We start from the raw sequence: 15986 nt of genomic DNA on the forward strand, positions 1-15986 counted from the left end.
ACCCGAGCATCACAGGTGCACTTAACTCCCAGCAGGGCACTTAGCTTTGCAGTGGCATTAGGGAAAGTTTCTGGATTCATATTAAGAACAAAAGAAAGTCCATTTATATCATATTCTATAGTTAAACAAAACACTCAAGTGGAGGGAAGAAAGCAAATTTGCGACTAAGATGTTAGCTTTGATTCAGGGAGTTATGCTACTGTAATCCGAAAGGGTGTGCTTAATTACATTATGTCCTGAATGTTACTGAATTCTAAGAGGAAGGCCAGCCAGGGAAGCAGAGAGAGTATCCCAGCTAGAGAGCAGACAAGGGAAAGGCTCTGAAGATTGTACCGGTTCTAAACACTTCTTTGATACAGAAGCCTTTCTTGTTAGCAGTGATAAGATTATATATGGGATTTGGAGCTTCTTTGAGCCCCTGCCTTTCTTTTGTTGATTTTGGCATGTTGCAGCATCATGTGTTCTCTGCTTATCGTTTTGAGATGCATTGTTAGTAGCTGGGCTGCATAATTGATCTTCATCTCTAATTACTCTCCTCTCCACAGGTGCCTGGAAAAGGTCCAGATGGGAGCTCATACAATCTTCACTTCGAGGGGATGGAAAGGCAGTATGCATCCTTACCCAGGTACAGCACCGAGCCTCATACACACACCCCTCCTTCCCATGGGCAGGGGCAGCAGCCCACAGCTGATGTCCAGCTCTAACATGAGAGGTTATTCTGCAGTTTGGTCTTGTCACCATTTGCTGCTGATTTAGTATCATCTTTATAACTGTGCTATTAATTTGGACTTTTGAATTTTTAAAGAAAGGTCTCTCATTGAACATGTCAGCAAGAGTCATGATGCACAGGTAGGGAACATGACATTAAGGGCTGGCTCTGCAAGAGTTATAAGAGGCTGTAGCAGGGCATAAAGGACTGAGTTTGTAGTAATATAATCCTAACTGGCATTAACAGAGTGCTGCTGTGCAAAGCTTCCACTACAGCAGCCACAGCTCCTGAAGTCCCACTGCTGCTGCACGGGCTGTCTGACTAGCAGTCCTACTCAGCAGAGCATCTCTGTGCTTTCACTGAACACTGTGGAAATGCAAGTAAATTCTCTGAGGGCTTTTTTTAATTTTTAATCCTTATCAACTCAATGAAGAGCAATTCTAGTCTGAAACCAGTGGGGCATAACAAAAAGGAAGCATTTCAGAGATTTCAGTCCCGTTTCTATGGGAGTTCTAATAGTGGAGTGTAAGATAAAGCAAGCCAGAAAGGGGAGTGAGAGGATGCTAGAAGAGATAGTGGGAAGCAGTGAGAGAAAAACAAAAATAGAAAAATACCTCCCCTTTAGAATCAGAGGGCTGGGCAAGTCCTCAGAGGGTTGCTCAGTCCACTTCCTGGACCTACAAGCAGAATAATTTGTAAAAGCAAAGCAAAAATAGCTATTTATAAGCAAGAAGAGATTCTTTGTTGTGAAGTACTCCTGGTATTTAGGAAATCAGAGAATTGTTTCTTTTTGCTGCTTTTTCTTTTTCCACTGAGCATTTTACATTCAAAGGTGTCCCTGAGAGGTATGTCTGGAGTTTATATTCAGCCATTTTTCTGGAAATTCATCCTGAGCAGTAACTGACTTTTCTAACAGCAGTGTGTCTTGTATGTATTTTCTGTCTGACTAGGGAAATTCTTAGCTTTCGAGGTAAATAGCCATAGTTTTTGTGTTTTCCAACCCTCACATTTCCTGCCAAGTTTTTAGCAGAGATTTTTAGGTTAGGTGTACTTTAGGTGTACTTTAATTATGCACTCTCTTTTTTATTTGTTTTAGACTTCAATTTTATTGAGTACCCCCTTGTGGATTACAAGAGCAAATTAATAATTGGTGCCCAGTGTACCTGTCACAGCAATTTTTGTATTCGTGTATCAAATCTTCTTCTATTTGTTTTCCTTTTAAGAAAATAAACAATATTTTTCAAGTGTTATAAAATGGAAATTTTCCAGTAAAGTAACTCCCATCACCCAAATTGTTTTTATTTCACCAGTATTCCTGCAAGTAAGGAAGACCAGAAGTGAGCACAACAGTGCGGATTCAGACATGCCCTTGCTTTATGTAGCAAGTGTTCTCTGTATCCCTTCTATCCTGTTCCTTTCCAAACTGGTGAATCCTCAGCATGTCCCCTAGCTTTGTGTACTGCTTGTCTCTACAACTTGTGTTTTTGTGCATTTTGCTTGGTTGGTTTTGTTGGGTTTTTTTGAAGTAGATTTGTCTGAATCAGATCATTTTCTTCCCCAAACTTCCATTTAACTTGCTGGAAACACAACTCTCCAGCTCTTATGGCGGGTTTGAGTATTTAGCTGGCTGGGACTCCCCGTTTAGGAAGTCATCCAAATATTCACTAAGCTTCTGAAGATCAGTGTGAAGAGACTCTTTTCTCTCAGTGCCTAAGGAGATTATACTGGAGAGCGAGAAGACCTGCACTCCAGCAGGGTTGTCTGTGCTCCCTGGCCCGAGCGCTGGCGCTGCTGCACACAGGCCACCTCCAGGGAGTTTCCATGCTGGCAGGAGCAGAGCTTTGGGACATCACACCCTTGGGTGTGCCTGCGGTCCAGCAATCAGCTGCTGCTTTTTATACTGAGGTTTTGTAAGTTTTGCAGTTTCATGTTACTGCAGTAATTAAGCCCTGGCAGTCACAAATTACTAGATTGCTATAGTGAAGTCTAAATCCAGAAGAAGGGGATGCAGTCTCCCTGCCAGCCGCTAATGGAAATGAGTGATTTCTTTTGTTCTCATGGCTGACTGCCTAGGAGTGTAGAGGAATCCAGGTAAAACCCATGCATTTGCCAACCTCTTCTCAGTGGAGGATCCATGAAAACTACTCTAATGGGCAGCATTATTAAAAAAAATAAAGAGAAAGAAAAGGGAATGTAGAAAGAAATACAGAGGTTATACTTCCTGAAGAGCGTAGTTTCTTCTCCCCAGCATTTTAGTATCAGTTCATGGTTTCCTGCCCCTGGGTTTACTCCACTCCTTGTTTTGTCCTTTTGTCACTGTGGTGAAACCACCGAGCCTCATTTGATGTATAATTGTCTGCATACTTAGCCATTTAAGCCCAGTTTAATAAGAGATACTTAAAGTGGCTTCAGATGAGGGTTGTAGATGCTGGGAAACAAACTCTTATTGCAATATTGTGTTGAATCCAGGCGGATATGACCTTTGCCTGCTGCTCTGGTGTGGCACAGACAAGGAAAGCACTTGGACTGCATCCAGTTCCACGGGATGAGGAGGGAGGAGGGGATCTGTACTTTGTCAAGAGTAGCTGGGACCTACACAGTGAAACTTCTGCTCACCTGAAAGCCAGCAGGACTCGTGCCAGTGTGCGTGGGCACAAACAAATTGAGTAAGAGAGCTTTGGTTTTCCTCCCCATGGGGCAAGAGGGAGGAATGTTCACCTGCCAAATATTTTTATGAATGTTTGGTGCCCCTGAGGCACTGTCCTGTTCCTTTGCAAAGGCATGCATCCTGTGTGAAGAAGTCAGATTGCCAGCAGCATCTGGACATATCTGCTGGCTGGGTTGTAAATGGTTGTAAATGCTGAGCTGTGAAAGCTAAACTCATCATTGAATCTTTGCCTTTTTTTTTTCTTCTTGTATTTGTCTGGTTTTCTCTGAAGCTGCTAATTCAAGTTTATATATTATGGGCCAAATTCAGGTGAGGTAAGTCTGTATTCACTGTATTTGAGGAATTCAGCTGTCAAGTGTGTTTGCCTTTTCAGTAGTTGCAGCAGCAAATTCAGTGTTTTGGCCTTGCTGAACTGAGTGACTGCCTTTTTGCCTTTGAGTACAAGGATCTGTTCCTGTGTAAGGTTACATTTTTAATTAACAGCTAAAAACAGGAGGCAGCAGCCTTTGGAGAAAGGCTTTGTATGTGACTGGCCTAAGGAGTGGCGAGCTGAGGTACATAGTTAAGTTTCTACGTAAAATAATGCCAGCCTGTGGACTTGCTCTGGAAATGTCTACAGAGGCAGACATCTGAATTAGATGATAAGTGGCTGTGGCAGGAGAGTGGCAGGTCTTCATCTCTCACTGCATTGTGCTGTTCTGTCTGCAGAAACGCAACAAAGTGGGAAAGACAGAATGGAAGGCTTTGCAAGAGAGATACAGTTCTTTGCACTCAATGCTTACATGTTGCCCTGAGGCTACGGCTAAGTAGTGCAGAGTAGTAGTGTTAAACAATGGTAAATCTTCCTGCTTAGGAGAAAAAAAGGCTTGATTCTTATACCTCTTAGCCTCTTCTTTTGGGAAGAAGGGCAGGGCAAGGCTGTGGGAGCCAGAAAAATATTTGTATCTTTTAAACTATTTTTAAAGCCTATTTTCATGTTGTGATGTAGAATATTTTCCTGATGGTGCTATGGAACAGATATGAAGCTGAAACTGCTCTGTTTGTTCATAATTTTATTTTTGAGCTTGCTTTTATGGAAGTCTGCCTTAATGTAAATCACATCTTGCTAATGGCAGCCTTGTTTGGAGAAATCTCATGTTGGAGGACACGTTCTTTTCTGTGTTGATGGAAAAGCTGGCTGTGACCAGAAGCAGACTGACAGACACTGAGACGGCACACTGGTGACATGATGAGTGTGGATTAGAAAGCTCAGCCATCTTCCCAGTGAGAAATGCTGATTCCAACAGAAAACTAGTACTTCAGGCTTTCTCTGGAATCCTCGTGTTACTGGAGAATACATTTTTGTCAAGAAAAGGGGTGGGGCCAGGAAAGCTGTGAGAGCCTTAGAAAATAACTGCTAGCATGGAAAAATGGGTTCAGGCTGTGTAGATGGTTCAGCTGTGTTGCTGTGGCTGGGAGGAGACCTCTGGGCAAACTGGTCAGTGGCTTACAGGAATGTCTCTTAAGTGTAACATGCACTGTGAAACTGGGAAACCTGGAAATGTATTAAGGAACCAGCCTGGCCAGGGGTAGTGAGTAGTCTTGCCAAGCTGGAAGCTTCTATTCAGATTGACCATGGAACTTGCACTTCTTAAGGCACTAGCTAAAAGCAGCACACTCTCCATTTCTAGATATGATACCAGAAAGGACAATTTTGATCACCTTACCTGAGCCGTCCAAGACCTTCTACATTTCTCCATCAGACTATGTTTCAATTTTGATCCATCACATTACTTTTATAAATGTATTTACAAAAGAATCTAACCTGGAATTAGAATGTCACATTGAGGAGAATTCATTGCGTTCCTCAGAGGTTAATTATTTTACTGTTTAAAGAGATTATGCCTTTTTTTTTTTCCTTCAAGTCTGACATTACCCAATTTCAGTTTCTAGATACTATGGTAAATATTTTTTCTGCTAGATTTTAAGAGCCAAGCCTACAAAATGCCTCCCCTTGAGTATTTTTCACCTCGCTTTCAATAAATTAAATAGATTAAGCACTTAGGTCTTACACTGTAGAGCATGAAAAACCAGCATTGACTCAAGGGGCCAGAGTACCCTAGCAGTCAATTTATGTTGTAGCCTCTAGAGTTGAGTCAAAAACATTTCTAGCTCTTTGGATCAAAAGCAAAGTTTCAGTAATACCCATGTCCTGAAGAGATAAGGCACCTCAAATATAAGGACTGGATTACTTAGCAGGTTTCATTAGCTGCTTCTTGCACTTGAGTGTTCTTGCCTTTGTTTTACTAACTGAGTTTATTTCAAAATGCAGGATTTCTGTAATTTAATTGAATCCCAAAAACATCATCAGAAAGTGACTTGACACAAATCATGAGAAAAAGTTAATTGTCTATTAAATAAGGCTCATCATTCACCATTGTCTAGCAGAATCTGAAATTAATATACTGACATTACTTAAATATGTATATAGTGTATTCTCCTGGTTAAGAAAAAAGAAATCACAATTTTAGTGCAGACTGTAATTAGCTGTAAATCAACTTGTCAGAGCATTCTCAGCCTCTGGGAATTGACTAGCCAAGGACCACAGATGAAAAAGCAAGGTTTAAAATCAATTATTTAAATCAAAATTCCCTGCCTGTTGGTTTAAATTACAATTAGTTGTGGTGGGTTTGTGGATGTTTTTGCTTTGAATAACTTTGATTTAACTTGTTCCATCCCATGTTGCAAAAAATCTGTCCTCATTCTTGTGCTGTATGCTTTGTCTACATCCCTTCCTGGTGTCCTGTGGTTTGTTGTGCAGCACTGACCCATCAGTGCAGTCGTGGCTGCGGCCACCAGCTGAAGATTCATAGAATCAGAATTAATTGAGTTGGAAAAGACCTCCGAGATCATCAAGTCCAGCCCTTGGTCCCACTCCAGTCCATTTACCAGATCATGGCACTCAGTGCCACGTCCAATCTCAGTTTAAAAACTTCCACGGATGGTGAATCCACCACCTCTCTGGGCAGCCCATTCCAATGCCTGATCTCTCTCTCTCTTTTTCTGATCTCCAACTTAAATTTCCCCTGGCAGAGCTTGAGCCCATGCCCCCTTGTCCTGTTGCTGAGTGCCTGGGAGAAGAGACCAACCCCCACCTGGCTAGAACTTCCCTTCAGGTAGTTCTAGACAGTGATGAGGTCACCTCTGAGCCTCCTTTTCTCCAGGCTAAACACCCCCAGCTCCCTCAGCCTCTCCCCACAGAACCTGTGTTCCAGTCCCTTCTCCAGCCTTGTTGCTTTTCTCCGGACTCGCTCCAGCCCCTCAATATCTTGCCTGAACTGAGGGGCCCAGAACTGACCACAACACTCGAGGTGTGGGGTCCTGGGTGGTTCTGATGTTGACCCATCTGCCCTGGCAAGTGCCGTGCAGTGCCACAGTGGTTCTGAGACAGTGCTACTCTGTCTCATGATACAGCCCCTGTTCTGCCAAGTTATCTTTCAGAGAATCTTCTCAGACACTTCCTAGTACCAGCCTGCCTCTCTGTTTCCCTGTTTTCCACTGTTCCTCTTTGCAGGTGAATTCATTACCTGGCTCTACTGGTGGGCAGAGGGTGACAATGCTGATACAGAATACCACTGCTGCCTTGCAGTACTGTTTAAATTGCAGCATTGTTCACCTGGTTAAAAAGAGCACCTGCAGATATATTCTCACAAAGGGGAGAAGGTGCCAAAACTTTAATGGTAGTGAAACAATTTATCAACACCATCAAGAAGCACCCAAGTTTTAGTCTGTCAGTGAAACCATGTTATTGGACCTATGTTACAAAGCTGCAAAGCAAGCCTGTTAACTTTTGATGCATAATATATTGCACGATACTTTCAGTAATGTCCAGGATTTTCCCTCCAAAGGGTAGAAATCAGTGAAGGGCAGGACATGGGGGGGCAAATATTTTGTCATTCCAGGTAGCTGAACAAAGTCTGTATCTCCCTCATTTCTCCTGATTAGAATAAGAGAGTCAAGAAGAATATTTGAGAACCACTTGTAAGTGGTCTTTTTTAATTATTGACATGAATCATATTTTTTTAATATTCCCCTGACATAACTGCAAAACTAAGACTTGATAATTTGGAGTCTTAAATAGGATTAGAACAAAGTTGGGTGAAAAAATGAGTGGCCCACCTAATTTCATCACCCTAGTTATGTGAAATATAAATAATATTCAAGCAGTATATTCTGCAGTATACTTTATTATTAACTTTCTCTTCTGTTTTAATCAACTAAAGTAGTATCAGTAACTCAGGGATATTTTGTTAAATATTATTTTTATCTTGACAGCTGTGCTTTTATTGAAAATGCAGCAAAATCTTGTCTGTCTGTATCTTTCAATATGGTGATCTCATTATAAATGAAATATGTGTATAGTTTTAGTTGGGTTTTAAGTGCTGGCAGGTGAATTTAGAATCAATTTTAATGGAAATGCTGATCCTACTCAAGGACCTCGAGGATATGTCGCAATAAACCAGCCAAGATGAAATACAGGCAAAGAAAAAAAGACCATTCTTATATATGCTAGAGCCCAAGCTTAGGAACCAAGCTGATGTGCTCATTAAATGATTAGCTTAAATCTGATTTCAAACAGTTTAAGATTTGCTTAACTAACTTTTCTTAACTCTGGAAGATAATAAAACTGATTGCTGTAGAAACTGCCCATTGTCTAAGAGATGTCAGGAAAGTCACTGTATTTCCAGAAGGACAGTCCAAATCCACAGCAGGACACCAGGTTTGTGATAGGTACATGCAACAGAAAGCTGGAAGTGCTCTGTTGCAACTTGTTCTGTTCCATCTCAGTCTGAGTTACTCTGCTGTGCTGTGCCCTGGTGCAAATATCACCTCAGTGCCATCTGTGGAGTCTGAAGGCGCTTTTTGCCATACATGGTGTCAAAACACATTTGCCAAAAAATGTAGAGAGTTCATAAATAACCTGTGTACACCTTCTACAGGGAGAGTTTCAGGCATTAAAAGCAGAGCAGGTAGGAAAAGGGTCAGTATGCCGCAGACCTTCCAAAAAATGGTCTTGTGTCCCTAAAGTTTGACTGAGCGGAGGAAAGAAATTTATAAACAGGATCACAATTTCAGAAATCTGTGTGTTGAATACAAAAGAAAGGAGATTTGGTTGTAAAACATACCTCCAGCTTTCTAATGAAATAGAAATATCACTCGAAGTGAACACGATGCCTCTATCCAAGCCCAAGTATGTCTAAGAACTGAAAAAGTATACTTTAGAAAGTCAGAAAGGTCAAGGTTCGTGACATCAAATCAGGGATTGCAGCCAGCAGGCCACCTCTATAATTTCCCTGGGAATAACTAAAGAAAATTAACCAAAGAAAATGTCTGTAACAACTGGGACATAGCTTGAAAAATAAAACACTAAAAGCCAGATGTCCCAGAAGAATACTTTGGAAGTGTAGAAGGAGGCAGACAGGGATGGGGTTTGTCAATTTTCCTAATAAGTCAGTCAACTCCTCATAGCAAAAAGCCAGTTAATGCAATATGGAATAGTTTAAAAGTCAATTAATATTTTGAAACTAAACAGCCAGCCTTTTGCAAGGACATACTATCCAGAGTAAATAAAAATACTTTCAAGTGTCACATTTACAGAAAACATGGATCTGGTATGAATTTTCGTGTATAATCAGGCATAAGGACCTCCCACTCAAACTAAGAGCACCAAATTCAGCTTTAAAATACTGGAGATGGAGGAAAATGTTGCCTTTGAACAAAAGGGCTTGAATTAATATTATAAAATTTAATGAAGTCGTGGAGACATTGCCTCAGAAAAGAAAGATGTATTAACTATGCCTCCAGTGAGTAAAAGAACAAAACAACTTTTAGGGAACAAAATATTAATGAAAGAAAGAAATGTCAGTACAAAATGGTTAGGTTGAGATCAAGGATCTGTGGAAAAAAGATAAGTGAATGCAAATTAAAAAGAAGATTAAATTAAAAACCAAAAGCATATATCCCATAGAATGCATCAACAGACTGATGTGCTGAGTGAAACCTGGGGAATAAGATGTGTGCTCCAAAATGCAAATGCATCCGTTGCATTGTTGAGATGGATATTGAAATTGCTCAGGAGACCAACACACTGGGAAGTTCAGCTGGCTGCTTTGTAGGTATGGATATTTGGAATAAAAATGTTGCTGCTTGTGTTGGGTTATAATTCAGAGCTGATCAGAAAATATGAGCTCTGGGCTGCAAAGGTGAGAAAGTGCATTGTGAATTAAGACAACTCCACTCCTGTTCTTGGCTTTGGCTTTCCCTTGATAAATATGTCTGGAGGTGCAGCTGAAAGATGGCTGTCAGCAAATGTGCTTTAAAAACAGCTAACAAAGGGGAAATGTAGGAAGCCAACAGTATCAAGTGTAAATATGTATTATTTTTGAGGATGTTGGATCAGAAATTTTTGAGTGAGCTTCCTGCAGCTCTTAGCGTTGTGCATGAGCCTCCTGTGTGTTCTGTCACTGCTCAGCTGTGTTCCTGTGAGCCAACAGCAGCTTTCCGATGGCACCCTGTGCTCAGAGCAGACTGCAGTTAGCTCTCCATGTTAGTCCTCAGCCAATTCCTTTGTCTCCATCCAATCTTTGCAAAGCATGTTAAAAAGAACAAGGAACTTGTACTGTCACAATGGCAAATTTCAAGCTTCTACTAGCAAGCAACATTTAAAGTGGGTCACTTGTAGGTATTCTTATGTACATGTTTAGGAAAGAGGAAAGGCAATTATGATGATGAAGTAGAGAAGTGAATTGTGTGTGGACAGTCTTAATTGCATGCTGCAAGGTAATGACAGGCTGTGAAATCTGAAGACCTCAAATATACTTCCGTGTTCTTTTCCAAACACATAGGGGACAGAGTCGTGAGCAGTCGGTGTGCCACCCACTGAGAAACGAGGAACAGAGAGGGGAGACGTGGGCAGCTCAGCAACACAAGGGCAGTGCCTCCAGCAGACCTGCCGTTGTTTGTTATCCTTGGTGAAACCCTGCCCTGTGAGGAAGGAGCTTTTATGTAAACTAGTGATTAAAAGAAAGAGGTATCTAATTTGGGAATAAGAGAATCACTGAAGAATTTAATAGTGAAAACAGTTGCTAGAGCAGCTGTTTCAACACAATTCATACAATTGGCAGCCAAACTGCTTCCATTTCATAAGTAGGTGACATATTTAATTTCTCTGCACAGAAGTCTTAAACATATCAGGAGAATAGTCTAAATTCTAGAAGGTTTTGTCCAAATTTCTTTGCTTTTATATTCACCAGAGGCTTTTATGTTGCTCTTCAACTATAATACTTTAGAAAGTCATGCTTTGGGTCTGTTGATTCAGCTTGAGTAACAACTAGAAAGGTTATGGAAGCCTAGTCCGAGTTGAACCACAGCAATCCATGGATGTGTTCCTAATGACTGCAGTCAGCAGTAGCTTTAGACTGAATTGCAACCACTGTTAGAGCATATTCTCTGATTTCTTTGCTGTCTGGGTCAGTCTAGTAGTAATTTGATAAACTGTCATTAGATTATTTGGGGTTTTTGCCCACCAATATTACCAGTTTCCAGATTTTGGAGATCCTAGTAAAAGGAGTGTATCTTTTCCTGCTCTATGTGTTCAGATCACTAGTGGTTGTGGACCAGTAACTTTATTAAGAGCAAGCATGGAGCTGAAACCTCTGTTGTACCCTGTTAGACAAGATTAATTCCTGTTTTCTTAAGAATTTTTACTCACATCTCCAGGCTTGGAAAAGATTACATTGTTCTAGCATTTGATAGTTATGTAAATTAGCACTTTGTCATTTAGCACCTGTGCAAAATTTTCTACTAGAACAGTTCTTTCAAATATGGCATAAACAAAGCATAAGATGCACAGTGATACTGTCCTTTTTTGATGCTTGTTTGGGAAAATCTGTATAAGCTATTGAGTGTCTTTACCACAGGTAAAGATGTCATGAATATGCCAGAAACACACCAACAAAACTTTGTAGGCATGTGGTTGGTGTTAAATAGCACATAGGCTGCTTTCAGCAAGCTTTATTTTGGAAACATAGTAAATACCATAATGCGTGTGTTAAAAAACTTAACCACATCTTTACAGTGATGGTAGTGTCTTTGCTGTACTCAAAAATTTTGTCTGTAACTTAGGCTGACTGTAGAGGTATTGACAAAACTCATACCTTCTGCTGGTGTTGCTGTGGCCTCCACTGGTTCTGTGCTCTGTTCTGCGTAAGCAGATGGGATCCTACAGCTGTTTGAATAAATATTAGTTTTAAAGAGTTATGCTGCTCTGATTAACCATACAGTGAGGGGGGAAATGGCAAGGGAGAGTACACCTAAGGAATCTCTCTGCTACAGGCCTCTTGCCCAAAAGCATTCATTTAAATGTTTGAGCAGTGATGAGGTGAGGAGTTATGTAAACTGGAAGCTGTTCCTCAAATCACCATCTTCTCTCTGCACAGAGAGTAATTGATAGCTTATGTGCTTGCAACAGCTGAAAAAATAGAGCAGAACATGCAAACACGTCCACTGTGTAATATACGTGGGAAGCAAGTGGAGGAGAGTGTTAACTTTAATAGAAAGTGAATTATCTGCCATTTTTGTTCCACCCCAGATGTAATTCGGCAAGGAGATTGGATCTGTGCACTAGATAGCCTGAGACAGCACTTTGGAAATTGGCAGCCAGAGTTCCATCCAGAGGGCAGGAAATTTGTGAACAAAATGCAGCCCAGGTTATCAAGCAAAACCCCGAGACAACAGGGGTCCTTGGACACTGAGTAGCTGGCACTTTTCTTCATTTAAAGAAGAAAAATAGCCCTTGTTTTACAGGTGAAGGGAGATACTTTGAGAGCAGTCTGCTGTAGATCATGGCAAAATCTGGCAAGCAAAACCAATCTCAGCAGAATTTCACAGTTGCAAATCCATGTGAATGGCTTTTTGCTTGGATCTAGGTGCTTGTGCATTGTATATGCCCCCATGTCGCCAGGTTTTGGTCCCTCATTTAGCATTTTTGCTATGAATTTTTGTTCTATCTGAGATACTATGCTTTAAGGAAAAGGGATGTTTGTTTACTGAGAACTGACATGTCTTCAGTACAGGAAGAATGTATTTTTAGCAGCATAGTATGTTCACAGTTTTTCCCTTTGGTTTGCTTTTTTAAGAAGGTAATAGTGATACGCTCTGGAACTGAACTCGACCACCCAATAAAATAGCTGGAACAAAACAAGTAGAAAAAAGGGTGGTAACAGTCTTTCCTCCAAAGATCCTCAAACAGCAAACACACTTTACAACTACACGCTCAGCGATTAAAGATTTCCAGAATCAGTTAAAGGCTTTGAGGATCCCAGCAGCCGTGCTCAGAAAACCCCTGTGACTTAGCTGTGCATAGACTTCTGGTCGTCTTCTAATTAGCTCTGTAGGGGTCTCTGAAGGCATCTAAGTTTCTCACTGACGGGGAATTAGACTGAATTAGGCTGCCTGAATATCTCAGTGCCAGTTTTGAGCATTTTCAGTGTGGATGCCTGTGCCAGGCAGTGTCTGCAGCCCCATGGCCAGGCTGTGCCGCACCCCCATGGCACGGCCAGGCCAGGCTGTGCCGCAGCCCCATGGCATGGCCAGGCTGTGCCACAGCCCCGTGGCACAGCCAGGCTGTGCTGCAGCCCCGTGGCACAGCCAGGCTGTGCTGCAGCCCCCATGGCACAGCCAGGCTGTGCTCCCGCACTGACTGCACTGTGCTGTATGGCAGCAGGCAGGGAGCAGAGCAGTGCGCAACAAAAGGGAATTTAAAATACAAAAAAGAGGCAAATTCAATTAGTCAGTTGAAATTGAGTTGGGGTTTACACTTGAATTTTTAGGCCCAGATCCATCAGAGCACTTAAGCACCTGCTTTACCTTGAATTTTGCTTTTCAATAGCAGTTATTTGCCTCCCTATGAGAGGTCTCCAGGAAACCTGGGCTTAAATGGGCATTGTAAAGCATGGAGGAAGGATGGCAGACAGGCAATAGGACTTGGACAACTTTCATTTTTTCACTATCTGCACTTTATGTGCCTTAAATAATGCCTGCTAAATGCAATTGTTTTTGTTAAATAGCTTTTAAATAATATCAACCTGGAATCTCTTTAGTATTACTGAGAGGAATAACAACCTTAATGACATTTTGTTTTGATTTCTGTGTATGAAGGGGTGACAGTTCTCCCTTCTCTCTTGTCACCAAACATCTGAAGCGAGCCCTATTATTGAGACATTACTGTGGTGGTACTTGGTATTACAGAGATTTCATTAGAAACATTTTGTTTTTAATGGACAATAGAAAATTTTCAGCTGTCCATTATTACACCTCTTTGTACACAGTCTAAAAATATAAATGGAAATTATAATTACATCTGTAGTTCTGAGTCTCAGCTGAGATCATTTTAATCCCAATGTGAGGGGAAAAAATCAACACAGAACCTGGTCTTTTTCTCCTTAGATATTTCATTTTCAGTTGTACTGGTTTATACCACAAGTGTTACAAGTTTTTCAAGGGACTTTAGTATACAGAGACAGTTTTGCATCCTCAGAATGGTATTGCTGCTTTGTGCTTTTTTGGCTTAGAATCTGTAGTGATGTTCTTGAGTAATGGTTTTTATTGTAGCCACTTGATATAATACACAGTTTCTCCTTTTTACTTTTTGATCATTAAAAAGAGGGGTCTTTGAAATGTTGCAATGTTCTTTTTTAAGAAAATCCTGTTTTATTGGAAGTAGAATTACATGTTTTTTTGAAAGAGGAATCCAAGTCAGCATTAAAGATTTAACATTGAGATTAGGAAAGACATCATTCTCCACTCACTACGGGCTCTCTCTACTATATTGTGCTTTATTCCTACGTGCTTCAAATAGTAGGTCTGTCTATGTTAACTATTAGAATGTTTGGGGGTTTTGTATCAACATTTGCAAGTACAGAAGTGCCATCAAGTGTTGTGTGTTTCTGACACCTGCACCTTTCTGCAAACCTAAACTTAGACCAATGGTTGCTTTGGTTTGCGTTAGCATCTGAAGAGTAAAGGAGAGATTGCTTTTATGCTGTAAGACCTATGCAAACTTTTAATTGTCCACTAATTGCAGCTTCCTCTGAAACATCTGGTTCTGGTAATAGTCACAGAAGTCATGCTGCAAATTAGGGCACACTCCACTACATTGCCCAAGTTGCCACGCTGTTAATATGTTGAATAAGTAGATGTAGCATCCATGTAGCAGAGGTTGTGCTGTTCACCTGGTAGAATGTCTTGTTTCTTAGTGATTGTGTACATTACATGTACCCTTCTCTAGATCATGGGCATTCAAAAAGTTAAAAATAAATTAACAGCATTTTGGTCAATTTTTTTAAATGAGTATCTGAAAGACACAATTGAAAAGGAATGTTTCCACGTGGAGTGAGGCATTTCAACAATTCACATCTAGCACCCGAGCTATTTATTTGAGGTCTAAGGCTGTCAGGCCTTCACTTCCTGACTTCATTGCAGGATACAGATGTCTCATTTTCTCCCTGCCCTCTACTCCCCTTTCAGATACCATTCTCCTATACAAGAGCCTACTCCAAAGATCATTGAAATGCTTCCATTGACATCCAGAGGCTTTGGCTGAGGCTGGATGAGTCTGAGGCACAAAGTTTGATTGCGTCAAACTTACTCCCTTTTTTCAGTTAGGTATCTAGGCAGAGCACAGATCTCTTTCCATCTTTACTTCCCCCTGCAATGTATCTTGATGGGTTTTTTATGAACACGCCACTTCAAGTCTACCACACTACACAATCTGAAAATACTTAGAGTGATAGTATAGTAGTGACCTTTATTGTTCATTAGTGAATCAGCAGTGGAGCTTACTGTGGCTTTAAATGAGCTGTATAAATTGGTTGTTATTTTCAATGATGATTACCTTGATTTGAACATACTAGAGCAAAGATAATTGATTGATTCATTATTTAAGATTGCTTCAAGTTAAGAGAGTGATTTTATTTAAAATTTTTTCCCCAAGCCAAACTGAGACATGCTATCTGGAATCTTTGCCAGGTTCTTACCAGGTTCATGTCAGGAAGCACTATTGCTTCTCTTTTTCTCACTGCTGGCACACAGTAGCCTTCCCAGGTGGAGTAGGGATCCCTCTCTGATTGTGGTTCTGTTCATTGTAGTGTCAGCTGAAGCTTGTACATGACTCTACTGCACATGATAGTCTTTGATGCAACATGTATGTAGGCATTCAAAAGAAATTAAAGCCTATACCGGGCAGTGCTGTCCAAAGCCTCACTTTATCTCAATGCTGGCTTGGCCCTGTGTTCCTGCTGGTGTGCTGTCACCCTCTGTAAAGTATCACTACTTCCCAGCTGTGGACATTGCTTTGCCAAGGATGCAGTGTTTTCATGTGTCCTTAAAGCATTTTTTTTTCTGTCTTCTGCTCATTCAGCTTCAGGAACCTGAATGGCTGTTTGCTGTAAGGACTTTGCTATTGCAAATTTTATCTTGTCATCTGTCATGCAGCACAGTGTGCAGATGGCACAGAAGAAATCTGTTTAGGAGCTACATATCTTGTTTATTACAAGTGTTGGGGGGATGCAC

The 15986-nt window shown here is 40.9% G+C and overlaps 1 protein-coding gene across 4 annotated transcripts in view; it reads left to right on the forward strand.

Annotated features, from left to right (window-relative positions):
* PARD3B (par-3 family cell polarity regulator beta) overlaps positions 1 to 15986 on the forward strand; it is a 394364-nt gene that overhangs the window by 363286 nt on the left and 15092 nt on the right. For all 4 annotated transcript variants that reach the window (XM_071561897.1, XM_071561898.1, XM_071561899.1 and 1 more), the window contains one exon: positions 546 to 625. In XM_071561897.1, the coding sequence (XP_071417998.1) occupies positions 546 to 625 (80 nt within the window). The remainder of the gene's footprint in view (positions 1 to 545; positions 626 to 15986) is intronic.

The sequence above is a fragment of the Pithys albifrons genome, chromosome 8 (assembly GCF_047495875.1).
Source record: "Pithys albifrons albifrons isolate INPA30051 chromosome 8, PitAlb_v1, whole genome shotgun sequence".
In the NCBI taxonomy this organism is placed as follows: Eukaryota; Metazoa; Chordata; class Aves; order Passeriformes; family Thamnophilidae; genus Pithys; species Pithys albifrons.